The 25,100-nt window shown below is 43.6% G+C and overlaps 2 protein-coding genes across 2 annotated transcripts; one reads left to right on the top strand and one right to left on the bottom strand.

The window, feature by feature from the left end:
- Positions 1-11,647: 11,647 nt before the first annotated feature.
- On the top strand, positions 11,648-15,406 carry c1galt1la (core 1 synthase, glycoprotein-N-acetylgalactosamine 3-beta-galactosyltransferase 1, like a). Its single transcript, XM_056298992.1, has 4 exons — positions 11,648-11,840; positions 12,847-13,113; positions 13,398-14,062; positions 15,053-15,406. The coding sequence occupies exons 2-4, from the start codon at positions 12,894-12,896 to the stop codon at positions 15,404-15,406; spliced, it is 1,239 nt and encodes a 412-aa protein (XP_056154967.1). The 5' UTR covers positions 11,648-11,840; positions 12,847-12,893.
- A 2,856-nt stretch (positions 15,407-18,262) lies between these two features.
- Positions 18,263-20,558, bottom strand: tac3a (tachykinin precursor 3a). Its single transcript, XM_056275175.1, has 7 exons — positions 20,525-20,558; positions 20,102-20,220; positions 19,892-19,988; positions 19,573-19,602; positions 19,294-19,347; positions 19,087-19,153; positions 18,263-18,804 (listed from the first exon to the last, which is right to left on the bottom strand). The coding sequence occupies exons 2-7, from the start codon at positions 20,201-20,203 to the stop codon at positions 18,786-18,788; spliced, it is 369 nt and encodes a 122-aa protein (XP_056131150.1). The 5' UTR covers positions 20,204-20,220; positions 20,525-20,558; the 3' UTR covers positions 18,263-18,785.
- Positions 20,559-25,100: the final 4,542 nt, after the last annotated feature.

The raw sequence follows: 25,100 nt of genomic DNA, 5'->3' as shown, positions 1-25,100 counted from the left end.
AGAGAAGCTCTTGAGTTGGCCAAAGATCCACCCTAAGGACGCTGGGGGACTCAAAAACTTCTCTGATTTCCTGAATGCCTGTCAAGATGCCATGCCTCATGCCAATTCTACTCACAGTCATATTAAATGACTGTGAGTAGAATCAGAAGCTTGTTCACAAGCTACCAGACTGGGCAGTTTCATGTTGGAACCGCCAAGTCTCAAAGCCTGAATGAGAAGCAACAATTCCCAAACTTTAAGGACTTTGCCAGATTCACATCAACTGAAGCAGAGATTGCCTGAAACCCGATTACGTCTCTCCATACCCTTTGTTCATCAGACCCTAGCACTGAGAAGAAAAATCTTAGAGACACAAAGAGAAACAAGGCCAGTGTTTTCACAACTCAAATGGTCAATGATAAAGCAAACCAAAGGGCAGACCAGAGGAAGGCCAAGACTCCATGTATTCTGTGCCAGGACAATAGACATCAGCTTCATGCATGCTCCAAGTCAACAGACATGTTGTTAGTGGAGCGACGGAAATATATCAAAGAGAAAAAACACTGCTATGGCTACCTAAAACTCGGTCACAGTGCAAAAGACTGTCGCCATCGCCACTTCTGTGACACCTACAAGTGAATGCATCCTACAGCTTTTCATGACGACAACCATAGAAAGGAAAGGTCTTCATCAGTCATAGAGACAAATCAAGGTGCTGCTGCAACATCACTCAATGTAACAGGAGAAGGCTCATCCAACACATCAATGGTTACATCAGTATGGGTATCTTCCAAAAATAACCCAACTGCAGAGAAACTTGTCTATACTTTACTCGACACTCAAAGTGATACTACATTCATTAACCAAGAGGTCTTGATGCTGGCAAGTATCCGGTGAAGCTAAAGTTGACTACTATGAGTGGAAAAGATACAGTTCTCACAAGTGAAAGTTTTTCTGGCCTTCGTGTATGAGGATAGAGTTCTGCCATTCAAGTCAATCTTCCAGTGGCCTACATGAAAGACTGCATACCTGTAAATCATGCTCACATTCCTACCTGCGACACGGCCAAACAATGGAGTCATTTCACAAAAATAGTGGATCAGGTCCAACCACGTAAAGACTGTGAGGTAGGTCTACTCATAGGCTATAATTGCTCCAGAGCAATGGCACCTAGGCAAGTCATTCTAGGAGGTGACGAGGAACCCTACGTTATACGGACAGACTTAGGATGAAGCATTGTGGGGCGTTCATCACAAAGACACGATTTGCTGAGCACAAGTCGTTTGTGTCTGGGTCACCGTTAAAGAGCTGCCTCCAGCAACCCCTGCTGAGCTTATCCGCATCCTAGAATCTGACTTCAAGGATGGCAGTGAAGACAGCCAAAATTTGTCACAATGTGACATCACATTCTTCAGTAAGCTAGATGAAGGCATACAGAAAAAACATACATGGCCATAACCAAATGCCTCTGCCCTTCAAAACCAGACCAAGCTTGCCTGACAACAAGGATGCGGCTATGACACGCCTCAAGCACCTCAAAAGGAAATTGCAACGGGACGAAAGATATAAGGAGCATTATGTCAGGTTAATGGAAGAAGTCATTGAGAAGAGAGATGCAGAGCAGATTGAAGATAGTGGGAAAGAAGGTGAAAGATGGTACATCCCCCATCATGGCGTTTACCATGCAAAGAAGCCTGATAAGCTTCATGTAGTGTTTGATTGCTTGGCCAGATACAAAGGAACCAGCTTAAATACCATCTCCTTTCTGGGCCTGACATGTTGAAAAAAACAAACGGCCTCACCACTGTAACGGAACGAGAAGATGCAGAACGTCGCATAATCAAAGACCTGCAGAAAAATGTATATCATGAAGGGTTGAAACTGCTAAGCAAAGGGACCTCCCTGCCATCTCAGAATCCGTTGCACTCACTTGATGCTTTCTTTGACAAGGATGGTGTCCTCAGGGTGGGAGGAAGACTGTGCAACTCCTCTCTTCCCAACTCCATCAAGCACCCTGCAATCATCCCGAAAGATCATGACATTACAAGGATGTTGATTGCTCATTACCATGAAAGGTTTAAACATCAAGGCAAAGGTCTCACCATAAATGAGGCGAGGTCCAATGGCTACTGGATTCCAGGAATCAACCGGGCAGTATCATCCAACATTCGTCAATGCATCACATGTAGATGGCAACGGAGACCAACAGAAGAGCAAAGGATGGCTGATCTACCTCCCGAACATGTAGAACCATCGCCCCCCTTCAGCTTCTGTGGCATGGACTGCTTTGTCCCATTTCTTACAAAGCAAGGGAGAAAAGAAAATAAGAGGTATGGTCATCTCTTCATTTGCCTTAGCTCCCGTGCCATCCATATTGAGATGCTTGATGGCCTTAGATGTTTCATTACCATATGGGGCACAGTTTATCAGATCAAGTCTGATCAAGGCAGAAAATTTGTTGGAGCCCAAAATGAACTCAGTGAAGCTCTAAAGGAAGTTAATGCAGACTGGCTGGCTGGATTTCTTGCTGAAAAACAATGCGACTTTAGCATGAATGCACCTTATTCAAGTCATTTTGGAGGGGTGTGAGAGAGACAGATTAGGACAGTGAGAAGCGTGCTAAGGTCCACGCTTTCTATGTCCTCCGGTAGGCTAAATGATGCTTCTCTACGAGCATTCCTCTATGAAGCTATGGCAATCATCAACAGCCGCCCACTGTCCGTTAACGAACTCACTGATTCCCGCAGCCTCGAGTCTCTTGCCCCCAACCATCTTCTGACTATGAAATCTGCCAGAGCTTTACCTCCACCAGGAGAATTCGTCCGAGAAGACATGTATGGAAAGAAAAGGTGGCGACATGTTCAATACCTGGCAGAACAGTTCTGGAGTCGCTGGTGAAAAGAATACCTTGCAAACATCGCTCTCAGACAGCGTTGGCATACCCCCCGAAGAAATCTGCAAGTTGGAGATATTGTAATTGTGAAAGGAGATGATGTGCACAGGAATGAGTGGACATTGGGCAGAGTTTCAAGAACCATTACTGACAAGGACGGACTAGTAAGAAGAGTTAAGGTCTGCCTTGGTAACAGGAAGCTTGACAAGAAAGGGGAACGTCTCCACAAGATGTCTGAAGTTGAGTGCCCAGTCCAGAAGCTAGTCCTGCTGCTGGAGGCCAGCTAAATATGCTCCCTCTCTCTATCGTTCATTATACCCTCTCCTCAAAGTAAATAGTCTTGCTTAGCTTTTAAGGGCTTTCTACTTGTGGCATAAGTTACTGTATTTGTGTTCTTATGTAGGTAGGGTAATTTTCCGTCAAAAATCATTCATTCTTAATGCAAACTGTAGGTTGTTTCATTATTCACTCATGATTGGTGGGAGTGTAAAGGACTCTTAAAAATGTTGTATTAATAGGATAATCACTTCCTGAAAGCTTTTATTTTGTTAGTTCCCTGTTTTGAATGTCACGGGTGTTTTATTTTGAAGGTCTTTCGGCGGATCTAAAAAAAATCTCGCATCTAAATGTTGTTGTTTTCACACGAGCGAGCGACAGACAAAAGGACGCCTGTTCGTTATTGTTCTGCATGAGAATGTGTCCACTGATTTAAAAATTAGGCGCCAGCTGGAACAGGATAAAGGGATTACGTAATTTGAGTTGTTTAGGTATAGATATAGATATATATAATTTGTTCCATTGAACGGCAGCTGAGTGTTCTGATATATCAGCATGCTAACATTAATGCCAATATTAGCTTTGTCGCTGAAAGTTTATTGTTAGCACAATTTCTGTCTTATCTATTTATTGAAAATGTCGTGTCTTGTTATTCTATATTGGTTGAGGTGTTTCCATGTTAACACATATTTGTTGGTATTGCAGCGAATTCAGGGGGCAGCCGGGAACCGCCACAGCGGGGACGCGAGCCCGTGGCTTCCACACCGCAAGCGACTACGTTAACCAGTCGACTAAAGGGTCCAACCCATTAGCCAAGGGCTAACGTGTCTACTTATCCATGCACGTTACACTAGCCCCTCTTTCAGGAAGCGTGTCCCCGCGCTTCAGCTCCCTCACGCCTCCGGGCGCACGCGCTTCCGATGACCTCACGGTCTCGCCATCTCACTTCTGACACCAATGCAGCGAATTCAGGGGGCAGTCGGGAACTGCAACAGCCGAGACGCGAACGCGTGGCTCCCACACCACAAGCGACTATGTTAACCAGTTGACTAAAGGGTCCGACCCGTTAGCCAAGGGCTAGCGTGTCTACTTATCCGTGCACGTTACAGTATGACATGCGGATGCTACTTTGTTAGTAAAGCTCATTTTGTTGAACTTATCTGTTTTGCAGCTTTTATGGTGTTTCAAGAAGACACGTGTAAGGGAAGAGACAATAATTTATGTTCAAAATAAGGATAAAGGCTGAAAATAAATAACGGCTTCTGAAAACATCAGTATGCTTCACCATTGTCCGGGTGGGGTTCGCTACAGTGTGTACTACTTTCACAATTGTAGCTCTGTCACATTCACCACTGGCAATGTATGTGTCCAACTGCAGGAAACAACTTGTATCCCCATCTTCACATTTGCTCTGCTAGAGCTTGATCTTCTCCATGAATCCACATACTTTGTCATACAAGCTAAGAACATTTACCTTGAAGCAGGGGCGTAACCACGGGTGGGCCTGGCCTGTCACAGGCCCACCCATTTCAAGCCCAGGCCTAACCAATCACGCTGGCTTACAAGCACGTAGGCCGGCCCCTTTTACGTACGTAGAACTGCAAAATCTGAGCGCGCATACCATCACGCTCTGTATTTTTCACTGCTGCTAACGAGCCAATAACCAACAGTTAGCCATAACTTATGGAATGGCGAAACAAAGTTCAATCTTCCGCTTTTTTAAAAAGCCACGGATGGAGAGGAGGAAAGCACACCTGCTCCAGCACCGACTGAGCCGCCCAATGAGAGTGAGATACCACCGGAGAGAACGACAGAGGAGGCTACAGCTTCTCCATTGCAGGCAGCTTCTCCTCCCCCCTCTGACGACGGTGAGACGATTCCCTTGACCATGCCACCGTCAGATTTGTCTGCTGTGGATGAGCCACCCTCGCAGCCTAAATTAGTGTTCCCCGCAACCAACATTTCAGGAAAATTACGTTCTTTTTCCCATAAGTGGTATGAAGAATTTAAGTGGCTTGAATACAGCTCAGCAAGGGACGCTGTTTTCTGTAAAATGTGTAGGCATTTCCCCGAGCCCCATATGGAAAACACGTTTTTTCGAAGCGGGTTTTTAGATTGGAAGCACCTCCGCCAAGCATGCTCAAAACATCAGGCTAGCAAACCCCATTGTATTGCACTTGGTAAATTTGAGGGTTCGGAATGGACCGTTTTCATTCAGGCACTGCGTCGTAAAGTGGAGAGGGGTCAGCGTTACCCATCCCTCATTGAAGTGCTGGACAGCTGCAACTCTGACGTTTTCCCAAACATTAACAGACTGTTAAGGGCAATGATCACCATTCCCCTGACTTCATGTACTGTTGAAAGACTCTTCTCCACTACAGGCCGTATCAAAACATGTCTAAGATCTTCCATGCTAACTGCACACCTCAACAATCTATCCCCGTTGTCCTTTGAAAGGGAACTTATTGACTCTTTGGACTATGATGACATAATCTCGATCTTCAACGCTCGCCCTCGGCGTCTACACATTGTGCTGTAAAACGTGTACTATAGCTTACATGTTGTATCATGATCTTTTAGACTGTTTTCCTCAGTGATGTTTAAATGGTTGTGCAGAGCCTGGCGAGAATGACTGGGGTGGTATTTGTTTAAGTGGGTTTTTATTAAAGTTTTAGTATGTTTCTTGGTCACGTACTAAAAACCTGTGTTATGTGTTTACTGCTGTAATGTGTTCGAATTTGCGTCTTGTTTGAAGGATTATTGCTGGAAAATTTTGGCCCACCCATTTTCACTCAGGCCCACCTAAAAAAATATTCCTGGTTACGCCACTGCCTTGAAGAGAGAGATTCAGCTGGTTGAGTTTGCTGAAAACATCGGAGAGGTATCCCAGCCGAGCTACCCAGTCAGCGTCGTCGAACATAGCAGCAAGGGGGTGCGTGTGCTCCGACAGAAATTCCCTCACTTCATTGCGTAGCTCGAACAGCCGCTGTAACGTCTTCCCTCGGGATAACCACCGGACATCGGTGTAAAGCAGTAGCTGTGCATGTTCTGACCCACCGTCTTGACAAAGTGACTAAAACAGTCTATGATTCAAAGGCCCGGACTGTTGATCACGTTGACGGCATCATTCAAACCATCGTTTAACTCTGGACTCTTTCTCGCGAATGCTTCTCGGTGAATCATGCAGTGCATCCATGTAACATTAGGGTTTACCTTTTTGATGTGGGCCATTAAACCATTCACTCGGCTGGTGTCATCACCGCAGCGCCGTCCGTGCACACATGAGAGCAGGATTTTGTCGGGGGATTCGTTTGCTATCCCCTCATCCGAGTCCGTTATTGTGAAGAAAAGACATTCCGCAGTTTATTATTTTGACAGATATCTGGAGACACAAACAGCCAATCCTCCCTATGTGTCTGTCTTTCTTTGTGTGTGAGATTCTTTATATGCTAAACCTCCCTTGTTCATGCGTCACATACGGCCTTGAGTTTTCTTACCGACTTATTTTACTTCTCTACAATATCCCTTCTGTCTGCATAACCTCCCCTCTCTGTTAGCTATCCCCCGTTTGGGTAGGGAGGGTTCATCTTGTTTTGACGTGTCGTGCCTGCCTCAAGGGTCTCTCTGGTCCAGACTTCTTACCTCCTCTCGCTGGCCTTGGCTACACAAGTATTCCTATGTACATGTAGCAAGTAATATAATTCACATAATGACATTTAGTTAACCCACCATCGTTTGATATATATGGTTTACGGTTCCAATAATATTTTAAGTATTACAATTTCCAATCCAGCTTGTGTTGAGAGGGAAAAAAATCCCAATAACGTTAAAAACGTGCTGTCCGGTAGTTCTCCCAGTGAGTTTCTTGCAAAACAGAACGAGCTCGTTCATCTCCGAAGTGTCTTTGTAACGCACAAACGCAATCAGCTGCGCTTCACCGCTGACATCCGTTGATTCATCAAACTGCGAAGCGGTGCGGACGTACCCGATTCTTTCAAATTCTCCTCCACTTGGTCAATAACGTCAATTCCTATGTCGTCGATCCGAAAATGACAGCAGCAGGCAAGATTAGCTCTTCGGCTATGGTAAATGGCTTTAAAAAAATTAGCCACGAGTAGCGACACAGCATATGATGCCTCCAAAGCCTTGGTTGAGACCGATGTCGCTTTCTTTAGTTTTTCTTAGATTCGCTTAAATTCAGCCAGCTTTTGATGGGGGGGGGGGGATCTTCCCACGTAAGGCTGGATTACAGACCACGCATGCCGGCCCCGGACCACGAGGGTCCCCAAAAGGTCAGGGGTATTGTGTTTGCGTAGGGATCCCCAATCGTACCCTACAAGGGACGTTTGTTTCAACGGCTCAAGCTAGTTTCTATTAATGCGGAGGCCCCAAGCTACAGTCTCTACTGATTTCTCCATTGATGCAAGTGACCTGAAATAATCAGACTCAAGCAATTCGCATTATATGAGTGACTTAACTTTGTGTAGTATCACCATAACATCATCATTCTTTCACAATCTGCGACATAGACAGTATAAGAAACCTGGAGTCGCGGCGGAAGCCTTTTTCGGTTGTCAGGGACTCGTTTGAAGCAGAGCCATAGATATTACAAATATAAACGTACTGAATATGTCGGGGTGGCTTCTAAACATATCACAATGCCGGTTTGAAGAGTTTGCGCCTTATGTTTACATTGTAGCAATTAAGAGTGCCTCGTGTTGACATTGTAGCGTTGAGAGTGCAACAAAGTCTGACATAGCGCCAACTCGATGCTTATGATCAAATTCATTGTTTCATTGTGTATAGTTAAACAAATGTGCTAGCAAGAATGCCCATACCGAAAATTAATCAAACAGACAGTTTTACTAAAATATGCCAATATTTCACTAAATTATTTGCTCTGAAACAAACATTTATTTCCTGTTGGTAAGCCGTTGTAAGTGGGACGAAGGCTTCGCAATATGTTTGCGATGCTGTGAGCTGCTATTCTCATCTCTGTTTGTTTTGTGATTCAAATTTGTGTTGTACTTTGTAGTCGCCATCCAAATCCAATGTAGATTGGCATAGTGTTGACTGCCATGTTGGGTATTTGCATTAGTTTTACATTTAACAATGTTTAGTATTGTTTGCGTAGCCTATCTGACGGGGCGGGGGGGGGGCAATGGACGTGCGTGCCCCGGGGCCCCCTGGTGGGTTAATCCGGCCATGCTCCCACGCGCTACGTCCCCCTGGTGAAACTCCTCACTGTCAGGTGAAAAGAAGCGGCTGGCGACTCCACATGTATCGGAGGAGGCATGTGGTAGTCTGCAGCCCTCCCCGGATCGGCAGAAGGAGTGGAGCAGCGACCGGGACGGCTCGGAAGAGTGGGGTACCCTAACTGGCCGGATACATTGGAGGGACAAAAACCCAAATGAAGTAAGAAATAGCCTTCTGTAGGCCTACATGTTTAGCACGCCCAACGTGCCATTTGTGAACCAAGTATGTGAAATGAATTGCTTAAGGACCTGTGTTTGCCAGATTTTCAAAGAAAGTAAGCCAATGATATTGATGATGAACCTTAGCCTGATTTTGATCACCCCCAGGCGTCTGTCTCATGAAGTTTAGCTAACTTCCAACGCAGTTTTATCTAACACCGAATTATCTGTCTGACAAAAGTGGGTCACTTTTTACTGGGCTATATAACTTATGCTGCACACCTAACCTGGTCCAGGGCTGGTTAAGATTAGGATCAGAGATCATTAACAGTTATTGGACCAATCAGCATATCTACAGTTTAAGAGATGCCATTACTACACATTCTACCACAGAAAAATCCAATAAAAAGGAGATTGCGAGACCAAAAATGTTTATTGCTTTTCTCAGTGATAGAGTGCAAAGAACAAAAAGGTAATGTCAATGCCTTACAAAACATTCTATAAAGAAAAAATAATCTTATAGGCATATAGGCCCATTCTTTTTCATATTCCACCTCTTTTCAATTTACGTTTCTTCACTCCACACGACCCTGACAGCAGGATAAGCAGTTTGGATGATGGATGGATGGATGGATGGATGGATGGATGGATCACCGGCACTCCTTCAGCTTGCAGTCTTAACTCCAGAGCCCTGTTACACAGTGCTCTCAAAGAGTCTGTTTGCACTTGAGAAAGTACATAAATTACTACTGCTACTACTACTACTCCACACTCCTACCTTTCCTCCTCCCCCGCTGCCTCTGGACATGCCTTCACCCTCTCCTTCACCTTCGCCCAACAGTAGTTTCCACCGGCACCCTGCTGGTCAACAGTACCGGTGGTGGTCGTTGGTAACCCGGGCCACAACTGATCTGGTATGGAAATCTGATTTATGATCCGCCTATTTGATTTGGCAAAGGTTTTACGCCGGATGGCCCTCCTAACACAACCACATTTATCAACGCTTGGGACTGGCACTAAGAATGCACTGGCTTGTGCATCCTCAGTGGCTGGGTTGGCTAAAATGATATTGTAACACAGATGCAAGTCAAGTTAATTTTAGTTGTATAGCCCAATATCACAAATTCTCAGTGGGCTTTACAACAACACAACATCCTGTCCTCAGACCGTCACATCGGATAAAGAACAAATGCATGTACCTCTGTAACTCTCTACAAGCACACGATGTCTCCTCACCAGTTTCCCCCTTCAGAACAAAACATACGAGTACATTGATTGGATAATCTACCAACGCCTGTGATTCTTGTTCACTGCTTGCTTTGATACCCACCTCAGTGTGGAGCTTCATGATTGTGCGCTGGCTCCAACAATATCAGAATTTCATTCAAAACTGAAAACGAGAAATGCCCTCGGCCTGTATTTGCATCACAGATGTAAAGCACAAACTCATACTATATTCAAAGAATGAGGGCAGAGGATCCATTTACAATTTGAATCATATTTTTTTTACATTTAGTCTCGATATGCACCCACGACCTCGTCACACTACAAGGACTGCAGCTAAAGAACAACGAGGGAAGCTACAAACCATTTGCTGGAGTAAGTGCATCATGTTATTGCAAGTAAAGATAACGTTTTTACCCATTAGTTATGATCACTATTGCTTAACTAATAGGGCAGTGATAATGAATCTTAACCAAACGAATTTTCTTCCAGTGGTTCTCTCTGGCTGGGGCATCAGTTGGCGTTTGGCCGTGATAACTGATTTTAAAGGCTGTTCTTCGTATTTCTGCATCATGTCTTGCTCCTCCGCTGAGAAACAAGTCGCCGGGCTCTTCTCTATGTTTGCCACAAAGGTCGTGCTGTCATGTGCACACAATCCCAATAAACCCGAGTCGACTGAGAAAGCTGTTAACCGTCATACCAGCTGACCGTGAACGTTGACCTGCCGATGTTGAACATGATGCCTGAGACAGAGCCCTTATCTTGGGAAATCCTGCTCGCTGCTCTACATGTTGATTTAAAAAGTTGGTAAGTAGGACATCTAGTGGCCAACATTGTTATAAGCTTGTACAAGGACAGCAAGCGCTCTCTCTCTCTCTCTCTCTCTCTCTCTCTCTCTCTCTCTCTCTCTCTCTCTCTCTCTCTCTCTCTCTCTCTCTCTCTCTCTCTCTCTCTCTCTCTCTCTCTCTCTCTCTCTCACACACACACACACACACACACACACACACACACACACACACACACACACACACAAACAGCAGTGTCCAGCTGATTAGTCACTTCGCATGTAAAATGCCAGCAAGTATAGGGGGCCCACTGAATCTGTATTCTTCAAGTTTATCGTTTCAGTTCACCCATCCCTTAAAAAAAAAGAATAAGAACACTTAACAAATAGCTCTTCTCCAGATACTCCGTGTTTTCGCTCAGAAGACTCTGCTTGATTTTAATAAGTAGCGCCATTATGATCTAGTGGTGTAATGGACAAGTAAAAAACATGTTCCTCAAAACTTGAGGAACATATTTAAAACATGGAAACTGATTTTAACATGTAAGCGAACCCATTATAACATCACACGTCACTGGCCCTGCATATGATATGAATAACCAAGGAATAGCTAAAGAATAACGAAATAAATGACCCCCGTTTTTGGGACGAATTGTACCGGGATAGGCTCCAGCATCCCCGCGACCCTGAGAACAGGATAAGCTTTCTGGATAATGGATGGACGGATGGATCGGGATGGACTCCGTATCATTGTCACCATTCACGAATCCATGCTTCTAAATTGTTGCGCAAAGCAAAACACTTTTCAAAACACAGTACCCATTGCGCAAGGTAACATTTAAAATATCACTATATATGATAAAAAGAAACCCCCGGTATGATCGTGATTAGTCATCGGCTTTGACTACAGTCAGTGATTAATATTCATAGCAGAACGTGAAAAGCGGTTTCCCAGCATACGTCACTCCAAAGTCCAGCCAATGAGAGGCCACCGTTTCAGAGCGTCATCGGCGAGGCTGCATAACTGAATTTTACAGTATTTTTGCTGAGCGTGTCCATGTCTGTTACCTCGGAGAGCTGAATAGAGGCGAATTAATGACAAAATCTAATGAGTGAAGTGATTAGTGTGTCGATCAAAAATGTCTCAAGCGCCGTCTGTCTAAATGGACAGGGTAAATTACGTCAAACAGGATTTTAAAAAAGCATTGTAATCTCCGGTGCCTAAGGAGTAGCTCACAAATGCTCACAAATGACTGATTCCCTCGCAAAGGTAAATAACACATTTCTACACGCATGGTTATTAAATGTATTTACTTCGATTTAACACACGCATGTATCGACGTCATCTGCGATCGCTGGAATATAACGGGCTTTTATCGCGGCGACTTTCCGTTATACTCACATGGCCTTATTTATGGGCTCTTCTGCGTTTCTTACACAAATTGTCCGCAATATCATATCTTGTATGATACACAATCGTTGTGTGGCTGTGTTAAAGGCTGATAAAGTCAACTTTATTTATTAATGATTGAAGAGTAAACAACTAGAGAGGCGTACTGGCCAGCCAGGGTTTAGGTGTATTTGCCAGTAATGCTCCTAGGTCCCGTTAATGATCAACATCAGTTGTCTATGTGGGGTCTTTAAACTTGAATTTTGAGGTTAAAGGTGGGGCTGAAGCAAACCTAACGAAAAAGATCTGGCAATGCAATCTGTTGTGTCATTTGTGAGTTAAAATACAGTACAAAACCACAGAGCAATTTGTTAGGGAGACTGAATACACTAGTCTGGTGGGGATTAGGGCTAGGATTTCACATTTAACTTTTTCAGATTTGCATTGACCATAGTGGGGGAAAAAACCCTCTAGCATACAGAGTGAGGGGGGCTGTATACAAATAAAATGAAAGCTGACGGTTTTTTACTGTAACCTTGTTTTCATCAAGACTTTTCAAATAAAAAGTAATGAGAATGCATAGATGACACCAAAAATAGACTTTCCATTCAAATACCTTTGCAGCTTGATGTATTGCCAGACTAATGATGATTTCCTGAATATAATTTTGAATCCTTTGAAGTACATTTGGATCTTCATTAAGTGCACAGTCAGGGCCTTCAGTGTGAAACTGCATACCTTTGCTTTCATTAGTCTGGCAGTTTAAATTATATACAAATAATGCAACAGATACAGAGTTAAGGGGATGGCGAATAAACTGTAGAGGGAACTTAACAGACACAGTATTTCAGGCCTGTCTGCCTGTCATGTGTTGTTTGGCTTCTAGGTACACATGTTCTAATCTGGCACCAAGGAACCGACAACAAGGTCACCATGAAGGGCCCCACCTCCAGGTGGGCTTTCTCTCTGGGCTTCTTGGTGGGCACCTGTGGTATATACTTCTTCCTGCGCCAGGTTTGGTTTGAGAGGAGCTACCCAGTGCTTTCAGAGGCCCAGGAGAACACTTTAGCAGTGAAGGAGGGACCTACTAGTGACGGCACTAACTGGAAGAAGGAAGGCAACACTCTTATTAATCTAGTCCATCCTCATGCAGGTGCTTTGTATCACTTTGTCAAAACTCGTACGAACCCTAAAGAAAAACCCCTATGCAAAAGTCAAAAGCTATTTACTGACATAAAAGGCCATTGCTGACATGAAAGGTTGGCTGAAATCACTTTTCACTTGGTTCATTTTCAGAGTTGATAAAAAAGAGGAATCTGTCTGGAATTAAAAACTTTGCTGCATCATAGTTGAACTTTGCAAAATGAGTTATCATTTAAGATGTTATATGACTGACTGAGTGATAAATTAACCCTGTTCTGCTTTGTATCCCTCTAGGTGAGGACAGCCGAGAGGCAGATGAGCTATACCAGAAGGTACGTATTCTCTGTTGGGTGATGACCGGGCCATATAACCTTCAGAGCAAAGCCCAGCATGTCAAGGCCACTTGGAGTCGACACTGCAACATCGTTGAATTCATGAGCTCTGTGGAAGACCCAGACTTCCCCACTGTGGGCTTGGGCACCAAGGAAGGTCGTGACCAGCTGTACTGGAAGACCATCCGGGCCTTCCACTATGTCTACGAGCACCACGCCCATGAAGCAGACTGGTTCTTAAAGGCGGACGATGACACCTTTGTGGTGGTGGACAACCTACGCTGGCTTCTATCCAACCACACACCCGAGGAGCCCGTCTACTTCGGCAAGCGCTTCAAGCCTTATACCAAGCAGGGTTACATGAGTGGAGGGGCTGGTTATGTGCTTAGTAGGGAAGCCCTCAGGAGATTTGTCGAGGGTTTTCGGACCAAGGTGTGCAGCCACACCACCCCCGTAGAGGACCTAGCGCTTGGGCAGTGTCTGGAGAAGATGGGTGTTTTGGCAGGGGACTCCAGAGATACTTTACAGCGGGAAACTTTTCATCCGTTTGTGCCAGAGCACCACCTAACTGTCAGGTTCTCCAAGAGCTTCTGGTACTGGAACTATTGTTACTACCCCATTGTTGAGGCAAGTCCCTATAAGTCTCTTGTTTTATCATTGAGCTAGTCTCAGAGTACAGTCCCGTGAAACACTATACGTTATTCAGCAGCTGTGAAATCAAACAGTTTTTTAGCATATAGATATTCAGTCCCTACAAAAAGGCCATTGCTTTGCAGACATGACGTTTGGTTTCCAATTTGGTTTCCAGTGTATGGATTGGTCCTCATTAGATGGGGCCAACTCGGGTTAAGAAGGCGCATTGTCCAGAGCGTCGACCTGTTTGTCACAAAGCCTTTAATATAATTAGTGTACATCTGCACATAAAGTCTGTGAAATATTTCTTCTTTAACTTGGCTTAAATGTTTTTAATATAAAATGTCATCGATCGGTATTTATATTATCAGGGAGGATAAAAACAAACTATGCAACAAATATTTTGCTTTTGATGAATAAAACAGAAGGTAAATATTACTATAAAGGATATGTCAGTTAGGTAATGACTAAATTAATGAATATTTAATCATCTAGCCCATTGAGAATTCCCTTTGCATAGATGCTGTGAATAGGAGTAGAAATGAGTTGGATGTTTAAGTGGATGATTGCTGTGGAGACAATGTCCTGCCAGCAAAAGGGAAAATAGGCAATTTGTTACTGATAATGGGGCTTCAATTGCACTTTGCAATTGAAATGAGACAGGTTCATAGTTGATCCTGTCAGACAGTGACAATCAGTGTACACAGCAGGAGTAAACAAGCCACTTAGGACTGTGTCTTTGAAAGGGAAACAAAGAAGCAAATTTATTTTTAATAACTAGGTAATTATCCATTGTCATGAAGCTCTCCAAGTTCAAAATAAGCTTGTGCTCTTACTTAATTTGTGAGTTGATTATTTCCCCATTACTGTGTGTGTGTGTGTGTGTGTGTGTGTGTATGTGTGTGTGTGTGTGTGTGTGTGTGTGTGTGTGTGTGTGTGTGTGTGTGTGTGTGTGTGTGTGTGTGTGTGTGTGTTACTTCTCAGGGTCCACAGTGCTGCTCTGACCTGGCAATATCCTTCCACTATGTGGAAGCAGAGCTGATGTACACACTGGAGTATTATACTTACCACCTGCGAGCCTATGGCTACAGACACCGCTACCGCCCTCCTCAAGTCCAGGGACCGGGCCTTGGTCCGTTCCCACAGACAGAGAAACCAACAGGGAATAATCATGTTGCGGAGGGTATGGACGAAGGAAGCCACATAATCCCAGCCAGTGCTGTCACTGGGAACCTGTCCAAAATGGAGACTTCCTCAGGCAAAAGGGAAAATGACAGTCTAAACTTGTTCTCTTCCTATAATAGAACTTCAGATAGGCAAGATAGACAGACTAACTAGAACTGCATTTCGGTGTATTTACAGAAATTGTTTTGATTGAATCCACTGTATGAATGTAAGGAGCACTTGTGACCACATTCACCCAGTGAGGAAAGGAGTGGTAAATGCTCAGGCAGCAACCAGTTGACCTTGCAGGGTGGACTATGTCAGGTGCATAACGCAATACATTGAAAACAGTATTGTTTCCTTTTTACAGTACTGCCTTGGTCCAATCGTAGTTTCCTTGCCACTAGTTTATACAGGGTGAGTGGTTCACTTCAACATGACTCAGTGACATCTCCTGCCGACTAGGCTATCTTTAGCCAAATGAAATACTGAGCTTAGTTTATCCTGATTGCTTTTGGCAAATAAGAGGTGTTGAAAATGACCACTATCAAAAACTTGTGTTGTGGGGAATGAATGTAGTTTCTTGAAGGAGCTCATTAAGATAAATCAGAATCAGAAATTTTGTTATTGGCATGTGCATTACATGCACTAAGAATTTGGATGGACGTTGTTGGTGCAGAGAATAAAATAAGATAAAATAAAAATAAGTACATATATATGCAAAAGCACACACCCATATACACTCACTGGCCACTTTATTAGGTACACCTTGCTAGTACCGGGTTGGACCCCCTTTTGCCTTCAGAACTGCCTTAATCCTTCGTGGCATAGATTCAACAAGGTACTGGAAACATTCCTCAGAGAGTTTGGTCCATATTGACATGATAGCCTCACGCAGCTGCTGCAGATTTGTCGGCTGCACATCCATGATGCGAATCTCCCGGTCCACCACATCCCAAAGGTGCTCTATTGGATTGAGATCTGGTGACTGTGGAGGCCATTTGAGTACAGTGAACTCATTGTCATGTTCAAGAAACCAGTCTGAGATGATTCGAGCTTTATGACATGGCGCGTTATCCTGCTGGAAGTAGCCATCAGAAGATGGGAACACTGTGGTCATAAAGGGATGGACATGGTCAGCAACAATACTCAGGTAGGCTGTGGCGTTGACACGATGCTCAATTGGTACTAAGGGGCCCAAAGTGTGCCAAGAAAATATCCCCCACACCATTACACCACCACCACCAGCCTGAACCGTTGATATAAGGCAGGATGGATCCATGCTTTCATGTTGTTGACGCCAAATTCTGACCCTACCATCCAAATGTCGCAGCAGAAATCGAGACTCATCAGACCAGGCAACGTTTTTCCAATCTTCCATTGTCCAATTTTGGTGAGCCTGTGCGAATTGTAGCCTCAGTTTCCTGTTCTTAGCTGACAGGAGTGGCACCCGGTGTGGTCTTCTGCTGCTGTAGCCCATCTGCCTCAAGGTTCGACGTGTTGTGCGTTCAGAGATGCTCTTCTGCATACCTCGGTTGTAATGAGTGGTTATTTGAGTTACTGTTGCCTTTCTATCAGCTCGAACCAGTCTGGCCATTCTCCTCTGACCTCTGGCATCAACAAGGCATTTTCGCCCACAGAACTGCCGCTCACTGGATATTTTCTCTTTTTCGGACCATTCTCTGTAAACCCTAGAGATGGTTGTGTGTGAAAATCCCAGTAGATCAGCAGTTTCTGAAATACTCAGACCAGCCCGTCTGGCACCAACAACCATGCCACGTTCAAAGTCACTTAAATCACCTTTCTTCCCCATTCTGATGCTCGGTTTGAACTGCAGCAGATCGTCTTGACCATGTCTACATGCCTAAATGCATTGAGTTGCTGCCATGTGATTGGCTGATTAGAAATTTGCGTTAACGAGCAGTTGGAAAGGTGTGCCTAATAAAGTGGCCGGTGAGTATATATAAGCTACTTGAGGAAAGGACCTACTAACGTAGATGGTATGTCCTTTCCTCGAGTAGCTTTATTGACAGCTGATGATTGCTTATGGCATGAAACAGGCTTGTACTGTCTCATAGAGAATTTATTTGACTCACTGGATTATTTTGCTCCTTATTTGTTGAGCACTTTCCCTACCGTTGACTGTTTCTTTAAACAAAGTATTATATATATATATCAACACAGATACAGGAAAAAAAGTTTTAATACATTGCAGTGTATTAAAACTTTTGTTTCCTGTATCTGTGTTGATATTCCGCTCCTCATTAGTTGAGGACTTATAACAACACCATTGACAGTTTCGGGGGAAAAAAACACTGGAACTGCCAGGGAAGAGGAAAAGAGGAAGGCCAAAGAGGAGGTTTATGGATGTGGTGAGGGAGGACATGGAGGTGGCTGGTGTGACAGGAAGATGCAGAAGACAGGAAGAAATGGAAACGGATGATCCGCTGTGGCGACCCCTAATGGGAGCAGCCGAAAGTAGTAGTAGTAGAATATATATCTATATAGGTATATCTATATATACATCCATCCATTATCCGAACCGCTTATCCTGCTCTCAGGGTCGCGGGGATGCTGGAGCCTATCCCAGCAGTCATTGGGCAGCAGGCGGGAAGACACCCTGGACAGGCCGCCAGGCCATCAAAGGGTGTGTATATATATATATTATATATATATATATATATATATCCTATCTAGACACACACACACATACATGGCTGACATGGCAATGCATTAACCATTGCTTTTAAAATATTGTGACTATCAACCTTTTCTCTTCATAGCCTGTTATGGTTCTTTTCTGATTATGTTTTTGTCACTCTAACTGTGGCTCTTTGAAAACAGTACCATTAAAAGACCGATGACTTGCCTGAACCTTTGTTTCTCTGACCACGGTTCCTTGTGTATTGGATATACACATGTTAAAGTTCAATAGCTCTAATGCACACAGTTGATGGCACAGTGTATGTGTGTGTGTGTGTTTCATTATTAAACACAAAAAAACTGTTTTAGTAGAAAATTGTATTTTTAATTATCATCATGTGATTAGGGATGCCCTGATATTTGTATTCCCCATTTATCCGGTGCAGTTGGACTGGGCCGCTGTTTAACAAATGGGGCGCCAGCCGATAAAAACGATAGTTGATGAAAATACAACATCATACAGTGTTATATGGATTACTGCAGCGGATCCATTCATAGTGACAGTTTGTACGGTGTGTGGCATCATCTGCCAGGAGTCGAGTCAGCAGACAGTTGCAGCAATAATCAAAGAAAATGTTAAATCTTTTAAATTATTTACAAAAATTACATTTATTTTCAACTTTGGAGAAAGGTATATGACGGTTAAGAAATAAATGATATCAGCTGTTGTTGTTGATTAAGTATCTCTCCCGACAAAGCAATAGCAAATTGTATGTATGATTTAAACCATGGTAGGTGTGGCCTTATCTTTGACACAATCAGACATTTCTTTTTCTTTTTTGTTTTTTTGCTTTTTTTGTATTATCTGTGATCTCCAGTCATCTTATCCATCTCTGGTCATCTAAGCCGTCTATAGCCCCCGGCGAAACCTGGCAAAAAACACGATTATACAGTAATCAAATATCAATACCTTTCTAATGTATAAAATTATATTGATACAAAAATAATTAGCTCAGAACATGCCTGTGTAGAAATTCATATTTATGGATGCAATAACAGCTACCAAAACTGATAGTGTGACGCAAAATGGGAGAAGTCTAAGCATTTAATAAGTTTTACTGGTGTGTTGGTGTGGATTTGAACATTATGCTAAAATGTGGGGAGATTTGGAGGTGCTCCATGTACTGATTGAAAGACGAGAGGCACTTTACCTCAGTCTACACTTGTTGAGGAAAATGCCTCTCCTCTCTGGGGACTCTCTCCTCCAGGGAGCATTATCTGGCAGAGGGGAGAGATTGTACCATAAGAACACTAGTGATCCATATACGGCTATAGAGGAGGCACGTGGAGCGTCGACTTGAAGTCTGCATAACATTCACTGACATCAACTGTCCGTACTGGCGACCTGCCACACTCACCAGGCTCTGAACTTCTCCTCCCCATCAGACCCACGAAAATGTCATGCATCTCTCCTGACAAGAAGGAACGTGAGAGTTATTAAAGGTTGTCATTTGGAGATTGTTATGCATCACTTCTGTAACAAACAAACAAAAAAAAGGAATTGAATCAGGTGCAACTGGACTTGGTATATATCCGTGAAGATGTTTCGCCTCTCATCCAAGAGGCGAAACGTCTTCACGGATTCAATTCCTTTGGATAAGCTGTTATATTGTCTGTAAACAGAAAATATCCCTTACTTTTATCTGGTGATGGAACAGAGTTGGCATCTGCAGAAGAAAACCCAAAACAAAAACATGAAATTATCTCAGAAAAACAAACATGCATGATTACTGACTGTAGGCTATTCATTTGTGTACATTCAGCTCTGTGGTTCTTAGGTGCCCAGCATTATAGACTGAAACAGCCCAGTAATTTAATTACTGCACCAATTATTGACCCTATATCAGATAAACGTCACAAACATGGTGATAAGTTACAAATATCCATTTGCCTTACGTGTTCCCATAATAATGATAATGATCATAACCATAATAATAAGTCCATCCGTTCACTTACCGGTATTTCTTCTGCCCATCAGACCCACAAAACTGTCATAATCCAAGTCGTTGTACCTCTTTATAACGTTTCGCTGCAGTTTCCCATAACCTATGGTCTGTTGGGGAGATGAAAAGCATATGAGACACAGTTTGATTTTCATCGAGGCAAAAAAAAAAACAAAAAAAAAACAAGATCTGCCGAACCGGTTTCGAGCTCCAGGGCACCTACATCTGATGGTGGTCTACGCGATCCGGGCTCCTCGCATCTGGACTGGCCGCATCGGAGCTTCATGACCAGACACAGAGTTACCAGCAGCAAACCTCTTCTCATCTTCTTCTTCGCGCCACCTGTTTCGAGAACGTCGAGAAGTAAAGACGGAGAAAGACACGCGCTCTCTTATCCTGCCGGGCGCGCTGCTCCACCTGTTGACGGGCTTCCGGTGCGTAAAAGCGCACGGCGAGTTCTGCAGATAGCTCATCTTCAAATCTACTAACATACGTTTTTTTTAATGTTCAAAACTGAGGGCGACACCGCCATTATTCCTAATCATAATAAATGTTTTCATTTTCCCGGGTAGAAAGTGACCCTCAACTCGTAGAAACAAAGATTGGAAAAATGGAATCCCAACATTAAAAGGATTGTTTTTGTTACCTGTTTCCCGGAGAGATTTGGATTTGACGGAAGAGGCGACAGCGTGCAACCTTCGAAGTGGGCAGAGCGGATCCTGCAGTGAGACCAGTAAAGAACCGAATGAGGCGTCCACCCTCTGAATTATTAAATGACAGCTGGCTACCTGCGTAACTCCAATCAGCGGCTGAAGCGTAGGTGGGATATATCAGGTCTTATATCACGTTCTGCTGTAGGCCTCGCACACGATTACATTGATGATCACTACTTCTATTCTGTTGTTAAAAAAGAAAAAGAGACCACTGTGGTACTCCTTGTGCGTCAGAGTCCATGTCAAAGGCCTATCTATGGAGTTGTACTTTTGATAATCTTTTTCTTGGAGGTCGAGCAGAAGAATTGTCTTGAAACAGAGAAACCTATCTAGATAAACTTGGTTATATGTAGCAGGGCATGAGTGAAACCATGTCCATTCACAGCAGTCTAATTTGTTTAGCTTTTGGAAAAGGGCTAACATGCTCCTTATGTTGCGTTTTCCTCATCACTGACCCTTACGGCATGGTTATCATCAGACGATAATCTCTTCTGGACGTATTTACAGCAGTTGCTTGTGGATGGTTATCTAATGAGTTGTAGTATAGCTCCTAAAGAGCTTCATCCATACAGAAGACCTTTAAAAAAAATCAACACTTATCACCCCCCCCCTTCATCTTTACGCGTTCTGCCTGCAGTACGTCTGCAGGACACAGAAGGATGATGATTGACACTGAGCCGAGATCTCGCGCGCGAATTACGAATTGGGTTATTTCCCCATTTAAGCGTCAGTTAACTTGACGTTGATTTTTAAGAGCAGTGTTCACTCCACATTTTGTGGATCCGTGTTCTGACCGGCGCGTCTGCTCGCTCAGCCCATTAGGACGTGGAAGTCACGAGGGGAGGCAAACTCAGCCGCCGCTGCAGAGGAGCCTCTGCTAAAAATCACACGAGTCGACGCCTGCAAGTGTTGAGGCAGACAAATCCACATCTCCTCGTATCGTCAAAATGACTGACACACGACGTTTGAATTGTTTTACTCGGGTGCTAAATGCTCCCCTAAACAGCTCTGACAGGTTTGAAGACCAATCTGGCAGCGTGGCTTCGGCGTCGACTGTGTGCTCCGTTTTAAAATACAACGCTCCAAACAACGCCGAGAGACACGTACATCATTTAATTATCCATTTCCTATCACAGTGATCGAGAGTTCGCTCTCCATGGTACCAATACTTCTGTCCTGTCGTTTGCACGTAAGGGGGCATTGCAAAAATCACAGCAAAATAATATTTTTTCTATAGGAAAACCCACAAATAATTGAAATCAGTGTTGCACATCTGAATGAATGATTGCTATTCTTTATACTTTAGTGTTCTTGACATTCATCCTATTCTCCAAATACCTCATCCTACAGTGAGATGAAGGCTGCATCAGTGGCCGAAAACAGCACATATTGGGTGCTGTACAGTTTTCCGGGAAAGGTCATCTTTTCTGCAATTACCAAAGCAATTACACTTTCATCGGTGTTGTGGGTGCATTTCAGAAAACAAAGAGAGCATGAATATTTCAGAGATGCAAGTTTGAGATCATAAGCTGTGAAACTGGTAGTGGGATATCAATGGCTGGGCCTCAGGAGACAGAAAACTGACAGGGGACAGAATAGGGCCGACAACAAAGAGCCAGGCAAACATCCAAATGATGCATTTTACTAAAGGTTATCACTGCAATGTTTTAATAATGACCTCCCATTTCCATATCTGTCTAGCTCCTTTGTATGTTGTAGCTCAGGGGAAGGTGGGGTGTTCTGTGCTGTGTTGTTGTGTGGCATGGTAGAGGACTGGGTCAGGGGTGTCACATCTAGGCAGCAGTCCAGGTGGGGAGATCTGACAAAGGTTGGGAAGCCGGTAATTGCACTTCTCAATTATTGATTGCCGTTTCCCCCCTTCTTGATAATCAAAGCACTCCTCTCTGCGGACAAACGAGAGCCCTGTGAGCGAGCGCCAGGGGCTCTTTACCTACATCAGCCCATGGCAGGGGAAGCCTCCTCTTCATCCCAGAAGCACATGGATATTCATACACCTTGCATGAGGGCTGCGACAATGTTCTGCAGATGTAGCTGTGATCTCAGCACACATTGCACACCATACTGCAGGTATATGTACAAATCACACCCTGATGGCTAGATTGACAATATGATGTGGTTATCGTATTAGATATGTTTATTGAAGACTATATGCTGGGTGATAACATTCTTGGGGAACTTCTTTACTCTTTTGGGGCATTTAGATGTCATTCACCTCTTACTTGCCCTGGGGCGGCATGGTGGCCCAGTGGTTAGCACTGTTGCCTCAAAGCAAGAGGTCTTAGGTTTGAACCCCAGGCCATCCCAGGTCCTTTCTGTGTGGAGTTTGCATGTTCTCCCCGTGTCTGCGTGGGTTTCCTCCAGGGGCTCCAGTTTCCTCCCAACATCAAAAAGACATGCATGTTAGTATTAATACTCCTGCCTGTGCCCCTGGCCAAGGCAATGGAAAGAACAACTGGATTTGATCTCCAGGCACTGCAGCGGTCCACTGCTCCTATGCAATAGGATGGGTTATACGCAGAAGACACATTTTATTGTAACCAAAACAACTGTACAACAATAAAAATAATGGCCTCTTTCTTTCTTTCTACTTCTGATTTACAATGACAACTGTTGTTTTGTGTCTTTACTAGCTCTTAGGGTATCCAGCTGCACCTGGAGGACACTCTCAATATGGTTAGACCATCATCTTAGAGAATATAATGTTTTATCTTTATCAGCCAGTCCATAAGAATGCAACATGCTTTGGTAACTAAAGCTATATTGTAACTGGTGTGTACCATTCTGATATGAAGATCTCAGCATGTTCAACTTACTGATAGCCACAATCACTTAAATAGTGTGTGTGTGTGTGTATGTGTGTGTGTGTGTGTGGGTGCAAATGTGGATTTGATTTGCCATTTTCTTTTTTACCCTGCAGGAAGAGAACAGCAGCAAAGCATCAACCCTCCCAGTGATTCTTAATATGTTCCAGTTAGTCATTTGGCTTGTTTTTATGTCCAAATAAACTGAAAACCGTTAAATCGAAAAAAAACAAAAACAAAAATGCTCTTTCCCTTTTTTCATAGTTTGATTTGATGTATGAATATACATTGTGGATGCAACCTAAGATAGAGGTGGATTAAGTCCAAGATTTATGATGTTAGTATTCTCTGCAAAGAGTCATTCATAGTCACATGAGCTTCCCAGGCAGCTGCTGTGAACCGTGCTGATAGGAAGACAACATATACTGTATTTGATCAGCAGAATTGTCATGGTTGGCTGCATAACAGCTGGCAGCCCATGCTAACTATAGGTAGGGCACTCAGAGTGAATACAAAAAACAGCATGGCTCCAGTCCTCATGTCAGTCCCCTAGCCTTCATGTCAAATTCATCTTGACGTGTGCGGAGCAGGGATGTGTGATTGCATGCCAAATTAGAACTATCAATAGCATCATACAGCGCACCTTGATGAGAACTTGGGAAAAGGTCTTGTGATCTAATACTTCTAAAGCACGTCGAGAAGTGACTGACCAAATTTGAAAAACAAAGGTACACATGAAAGGCACAGATGCTTAAGAATGTTAAAAGTATTATAAACTTTCTCCATCCATTACCATGTAAAAATTCAGCCATATCTCTACCACTAATCTCTTTACATAAATATGAGAAATGTTTGGCTGTCCAAGGGTTACTGCACTGTATTTATGTGATCATATATGATATTTTTTCATATCTGATTTAGCACCTGGTTAATTAGTCTCCATTTTCTAAAACGCCATGGAAAAAAAATCTGTTTCCCACCGACTCAATATGATGAAAAGATGGAAGTAAACTTATTGTGGATGTGGATGCAGACAATGAACCAACTCTGTGTGCATTTGTCTGCACAGGTTTACATAATTCCTGTTTTATGTATTTTACATAATTTGCGCAACACTAAAGCTGTATAAGGACATAGAGTTGGCTGCACAAGTCCATTAACACAATCTGCCCATCCACTTTGTTTGCATGTCCATGTAAGGGCATAATAATAGCGACTCGTCCCTCTGTGTAGGCTTGTATCCGGTGGAGGAAAGCAGCAGATAGAGCCTGGAGTACAGTCACACTGTTATTCCTCTCCTCTCTTTCCAACACACCTGCAAATCATCCATTTGTGCATGCTTTCATTGCCTGACAGGGAGAAGCTAAAGTACGCTCCAACCTTAGGTTGAAAGAGAATGGTGACGCCACAAAACTTACGTAAGAGAAAAGTCGTGAAAGGAAAGAGAGAGCGAGACAGACAGAGAGGAAGAGAGACAGAGAGAGAGAGGAAGAGAGACAGAGCAAGAGAAAGGAAGAGAGAGACAGAGAGGAAGAGAGATAGAGAGAGAGAGGAAGAGAGACAGAGAGAGAGAGGGAGAGAAAGGAAGAGAGAGAGAAAGAGAGTGAGAGAGATAGAGGGGAAGAGAGAGAGAGAGAAAGAGAGGGGAGGAGAGAAAGACAGAGAGAGAGAGAGAGAGACAGGCACA

This window comes from Lampris incognitus, chromosome 2 (genome assembly GCF_029633865.1).
Source record: "Lampris incognitus isolate fLamInc1 chromosome 2, fLamInc1.hap2, whole genome shotgun sequence".
Lineage (NCBI taxonomy): Eukaryota > Metazoa > Chordata > Actinopteri > Lampriformes > Lampridae > Lampris > Lampris incognitus.
Note: the sequence above shows the minus strand (reverse complement) of the source record. Positions and strands in the feature narration are given on the sequence as shown.

Excerpts from the sequence above, each read along its gene's own strand:
- c1galt1la (XM_056298992.1), top strand. The coding sequence starts at position 12,894 with ATGAAGGGCCCCACCTCCAGGTGGGCTTTCTCTCTGGGCTTCTTGGTG. Across the intron at positions 13,114-13,397 it reads TCTAGTCCATCCTCATGCAG|GTGAGGACAGCCGAGAGGCA; the intron begins GTGCTTTGTATC and ends GTATCCCTCTAG. Across the intron at positions 14,063-15,052 it reads GTTACTACCCCATTGTTGAG|GGTCCACAGTGCTGCTCTGA; the intron begins GCAAGTCCCTAT and ends GTTACTTCTCAG.
- tac3a (XM_056275175.1), bottom strand. The coding sequence starts at position 20,203 with ATGAGAAGAGGTTTGCTGCTGGTAACTCTGTGTCTGGTCATGAAGCTC. Across the intron at positions 19,989-20,101 it reads CGCGTAGACCACCATCAGAT|ACCATAGGTTATGGGAAACT; the intron begins GTAGGTGCCCTG and ends TCTCCCCAACAG. Across the intron at positions 19,154-19,293 it reads GAGGAGAAGTTCAGAGCCTG|ATAATGCTCCCTGGAGGAGA; the intron begins GTGAGTGTGGCA and ends CCCCTCTGCCAG.